The sequence below is a fragment of the Pocillopora damicornis genome, chromosome 8 (genome assembly GCF_964200805.1).
Source record: "Pocillopora damicornis chromosome 8, jaPocDami1.2, whole genome shotgun sequence".
NCBI classification, from domain to species: Eukaryota; Metazoa; Cnidaria; class Anthozoa; order Scleractinia; family Pocilloporidae; genus Pocillopora; species Pocillopora damicornis.
In genome coordinates this window covers 19237177-19242725 of record NC_142677.1, presented here as the reverse complement: position 1 = coordinate 19242725, position 5549 = coordinate 19237177, and the positions used below count along the sequence as shown (strand labels likewise).

Here is a 5549-nt window from a genome sequence, read left to right as displayed (position 1 = left end):
AAAGACATTGGTTTTGAGATCTATGGAAAAAGCTAAACAATCTTTGTGGGTACAACAAATATTATCTATTGGTACATGGTAATGACATGTCTATGCATGAGTTCTATAATAATCTAGATTTTCATCCAAAAAAAGTTCTTTTATACAACAATATATTCTTCAGTAAGGTTTTTACTTGTCAGAGCCTGTTTCTATGGCATCAGCACCAGTAAAGTCCTCCTGCTCATCTTGTGACATGGAATTGCTGCTTGATGCTGAAGAAAGTCGTTCACAATTTCCTTTTTTCCAAAGGCTGTCCAGGGTGTGGTTGTGTTTCACTAAACGCTGTGCTTTCTCGTAATTTCTTTGGCACTTATTGAAATGTGCTACAAAGGACAAATTTTTAGCAAAGGTGAATAGTGTATTCCTAGGTTTACATTTCTCCACCATGGGGATTATTGAAAAAGTGATAAGGGAAGTTCAACTTAATTATAAACATTCATTAGTCTTTTAGGAGATCAGCTGAATACAAAAGACCAGAGTTACTATCACCTAAATACACTCGGAATTATTATTTTTTCTTATTGTGAGTACTGAAACATGTGATCTGCAGTAATGATATTAGTAAATTAAAAATATTTGTTTAAACTTACTGATTTTGAAGTAATTGACCTTCCCTTGGGTGGTTCTGCTGGACTTAGTACTGATAAAATACGGTTTCTTGCAGACTCCACAAGTAAATTTCACCTCATTAAGAGCTGAGCTTCCAGCAAGCTTCCCTAAGTCTAAGCGAGATAAAAGTAAACACATAAGTAAAGGTAAAAGTACAAGTAAAAGTAGAAATTCAAAAACCACCTATTTCATTAAAATTTACCTGCTTGAAGCTCATCTAATTCATGCCTCTGACGCACATTTCTCACAACTTTATTGTCTCGCAAAATATTTTGAACTAGTTCTTTATCTTCCTGACATTCTTGTCTTCTTTTCCTACTTCTATTTCTCGCAGAATCTGATGCTCCAGGCTCATTGTCTATGATGGCAATTTCTGGATCTTTATCTTCTGAAGAACTTGTTGAAGTACCAAGAGGTTCTTTAGGAGTTTGCTTCACACCCGGTACAAGCGCCATTTTCTTGTCTGACCAATTAATTATTTTCTGTACCACATGTACTTAAAAAAGATGAAAAAGAGGAAATTTTACTTTAGTATTTCATACTTATAACCTTCAAAGTAATTATCCTTTTCTAAGATCGAATAAGGATAATTTGTAACCCCCAATTTTCTAATACATATGTTGTGGTTATATTTATCATTAGTTCAAAACTTTTTCCTGCACTTTATGAATTCGACAGATCAGTTGTCTACTTACTATTGAGTTCACTTTGAGTTTCGTCAGAAACAAGGAGTGGCACTTCCATCTCCCACTGTTGTTGCGTAAGGATACGTAAATTCTTCGTTTTCCCGTAAGCACTCCTGGCCAGCCGCTACAGTTTCAGCTCGAAATTTCCCATACCCAGCGACGTAGCCATTTGCGAAATACCAAGAAAGTTGATCATATGCTTCCTGGCGTCCGTTAGATTTCTTTGGTCTATACCGATTGGAATTCTACTTCGATGTCTCTCAAAAGCATCTTCCTCGCCACATCTATAAAAGCTGATCAATACTTCCGCAATTCCCGCCGATGCGAACGAGGCGGCCATTTTGCATGCAGAAGTCTGCTGAAAAACCGCTGACCACAGAATGTCTACAGAACTTATGCGCATGAGTACAAAGTATGCATGCTGACCAGTTCGGTTAGTTCTGCGCAGACTCTTCTCCTTTTGTTTCTAGTTTGCACGCCTTTATCATAAGAGCTAAGTTTGAACAAATCTTAGTCCTTTTTTCTAATATTATTGCTTTCTCTGTAAAACTTTTATTGACCTTTATTGAGTGAAATCGCTGTTCTAATACCTTTTAACACTTAACACTAAACTTTTTTTAAACGCTTAACATTAAAATTTTACCCATTTTAACACTAAACATTAAAAAAAACGGCCAAATAACACTTGACACTAAACCCCATCCAGACCCTCTTACATGGAACATTATGTAAAATCATGAGTATAACTTTGGGCGTAATGATATGTTTTCAGGGAAGAGGCTCAAAATTAAAATGCTCGAATTTTCCAGTATAATGTTTCTGATCCTAATTGTAGCCGTTATATATTCAAGAATTGCTGTGGAAAAGTATCAGTTCATAGGTGGAGGTAGTGTTTTAAAAGATGGGAACCGCAGCAACCTGGATTTTGATACTGCTTCTTTCTTCGATGTTGGTCGAAGGGATGATACTCAACACGAAGGAAAAAAAAGGGGAAATTCAAAGAAAAGTATGTTTCTTTGACTTCTTCCAAAACGTGCCAAAATTATCCATTCATCGGGAACTGACTACTCACTTACTTGTTACTTTGAGTTAAAGTTCGGTGGTGTAAACCAGTTACTTCTGTTAAAAGCCTTTTTAATGAAACTATTTACAGGCAAAGAGGCTGAAGAGAAAGCACCAAGAACGTGAAAATTCAGAAATCTTGACGCTGAACAACCGCAGACGGTTGAAAGAGGTAAGTAAACAAAACCGTCTCTGATTCAGTCTCTCTTCTTGGTACTAAACGAACAGGCGTTGCACGCAACGAGCAGCATATGCTTGTGTTTCGAATCAACGCCAAAACTTTTCTAATTTCCTGTAATTAGTCAATCTTGTTTTCGCTATAGCAGCACAATCGTTTGTCAATCTACTCGTCCAGGCTTTAATTTTGATGGATTAAAGACCACCACTGTAAAAATGTACTATGCTAAGGCCAGCTACTGGGTATGAGTAAAAAAAGGCGCAGGTAAACTTTTTTGTTTGACTTTTTTTGTCACGTCAGCCTTTTCCGATCGAAACAAATCTTTGTTCGGTATGCTTTGCTTTTTCAGATACAGATGGAGCTGAAATTCCGGAGAGACTTCTGCTCACAGGCCCGTGAGCTGGGATATCAGATGGACTAAGCGAATCCACCAATCCATGAAACTCAAGATGAGACAGCTTACTATAACTAAATATTCGCCTTTACTAATACATGAATCAGACGAAATGTATAGACTGTGTACTGTAAAAACATACTGCTTGAATTAAATAAAGGCTGTGTTCCTATATGGACAATAAATAAATGGTTTTTGCTATGTGTTAAAACGATATCGGCGGACCGGCGTTTTTAATTCCCATCATTTGAGTTTAAAAGCATTATTCCACGCATAAAACACTCAGGTATGAAAACCCAAAAAAACTAGGGAAGAAAACCTGAATCAGAATGGTAAAATCCGAATCCGAAGACATTTCGGGCACTGCGTAAGTTGCAGTATCGGAGGGAGTTGGAATGTAAATTACTAGAACAAATCAGATGATTTAATAATTAATCTACTCATTTTCAAGGGTCTATCAATTTGAAGTACTTTTCAGCCCGGCCTCCAATGAAGAGACCACATGGAATACACAGCTCCATTAATAAGCAGCACATGCTAAAAAGAATAAGGGCATAATGTGCTTCAGGTCAAAATTTAATTCATTTTTTTACTTTCGATGAGTTACAAACAATGGGATTCTTCTTAAAGATTTTACTAGCCATTCTCTTAAGGACAGGTAGAAATTTCAGATGTGTTTTATGTTTGAAAAGTAAAATCAACTTTGAGTTATTATCTCATATTTTTCCGAGGAAAATTCAAAGGCCCACGTAATGATGATGAAATTACTGGTTGAGGGTTGAAGATAGTTTGTAGGAATCTGAACAATTCATAACTAAAGATTATTCAAGATGATTAAAATTTTTTTCAAGATGATTTTATCATTATTGGACTATGAATTCCCACTAAGATAGGTCCACGAAAGCCAGACGATGTAAACATGACTAACGTGAAGCAAGTGCAATGTTGAATCGTTGTCTGATATTGTTGTGCCATAATAGGCCAATATGGGTCTGACGATATTCGCTAGTAACGGAAAGATGTAGCCAAACAATGTCTAAAGGTAATTTCACCCCTCACCTTCCCCATATGACTTCAACTGGACTTTAGTACACTGATATGGCTCCAACGAACATTGATGCAACAATATGAGCCGAAGACTGTTAAAAGATGTCGCGCCAACACAGCTCCTAATCTATTCGTCCAATATTTTTTTACCGCACAAAAAGAACATATATAAATATATATATATATATATATATATATATATATATATATATATATATATATATATATATTTTGTTTTCTCATCAAGGTGATGAAAGATGCATGTTTATTTCACATCAAAGGAACAACATCTCTTTTAATCTGTTATCCCTGAGAGTCTCTTACACCAGCCTTTGCGTCGTACCGTCGACGTCAATAACCGGAAATTCTTCAATATCGAATTTTTTGAACGTTTGTCGTTTATCACCCGAACTATTATTTCTCGAGTCAGTTGAGTCATGTCGAAAGAAAATCTGTCGCTTGTAAACTCAAAGCTGCAACCTCGTGGCTACATAAAAAAGGACTTTAACTGAGGAATATTATACGGTGTCCAAGCCGGCAAAGTCACAAAACAAGAACAAAGCTAGACAAGTAGGCAGTACTTCATGACTTCGTTGAGGCAACGTGGAACAATAACGGCGGAGTATGCTTCGAAATACATGGTACTTTATGCGTAAGAAGCCGTTAGAAACTGTAATCTCAAGCAAATCACAAGAATTTCACAAAAATATATATTTGTATACATATTTTAACTTCATAGGCTTCATAGCTCAGTTGGTAGAGCATCGCACCGGTATCGCGGAGGTCACGGGTTCGAATCCCGTTGAAGCCCTGATTTTTTTCAGGCTTCTTCTTTCCAATTGCTTAAATTGGAAAATTTACTGCGATGATCACATTTCCACTTTCATCTACAACCGCAGTACAAATATGAATTATTTCATATAAACTCCACATCATTTCACTGCACGGGAAGATATGAACTCAATAAATTGACCTCGCTCCCAATGTGTGGCTTCATAGCTCAGTTGGTAGAGCATCGCACCGGTATCGCGGAGGTCACGGGTTCGAATCCCGTTGAAGCCCTGATTTTTTTTCAGGCTTCTTCTTTCCAATTGCTTAAATTGGAAAATTTACTGCGATGATCACATTTCCACTTTCATCTACAACCGCAGTACAAATATGAATTATTTCATATAAACTCCACATCATTTCACTGCACGGGAAGATATGAACTCACTAAATTGACCTCGCTCCCAATGTGTGGCTTTATAGCTCAGTTGGTAGAGCATCGCACCGGTATCGCGGAGGTCACGGGTTCGAATCCCGTTGAAGCCCTGATTTTTTTCAGGCTTCTTCTTTCCAATTGCTTAAATTGGAAAATTTACTGCGATGATCACATTTCCACTTTCATCTACAACCGCAGTACAAATATGAATTATTTCATATAAACTCCACATCATTTCACTGCACGGGAAGATATGAACTCAATAAATTGACCTCGCTCCCAATGTGTGGCTTTATAGCTCAGTTGGTAGAGCATCGCACCGGTATC

The 5549-nt window shown here is 37.1% G+C and overlaps 1 protein-coding gene and 1 long non-coding RNA gene across 2 annotated transcripts; one reads left to right on the top strand and one right to left on the bottom strand.

Annotated features, from left to right (window-relative positions):
• Window positions 1-1321, bottom strand: LOC149041731 (uncharacterized). Its single transcript, XM_089180959.1, has 3 exons — window positions 854-1321; window positions 633-764; window positions 1-365 (listed from the first exon to the last, which is right to left on the bottom strand). The coding sequence occupies exons 1-3, from the start codon at window positions 1104-1106 to the stop codon at window positions 172-174; spliced, it is 579 nt and encodes a 192-aa protein (XP_089037085.1). The 5' UTR covers window positions 1107-1321; the 3' UTR covers window positions 1-171.
• Window positions 1322-2053: 732 nt separating this feature from the next.
• LOC149041730 (uncharacterized) lies at window positions 2054-3160 on the top strand. Its single transcript, XR_016179344.1, has 3 exons — window positions 2054-2343; window positions 2491-2571; window positions 2927-3160. It is a non-coding gene; the product is annotated as an uncharacterized LOC149041730 (long non-coding RNA).
• Window positions 3161-5549: the final 2389 nt, after the last annotated feature.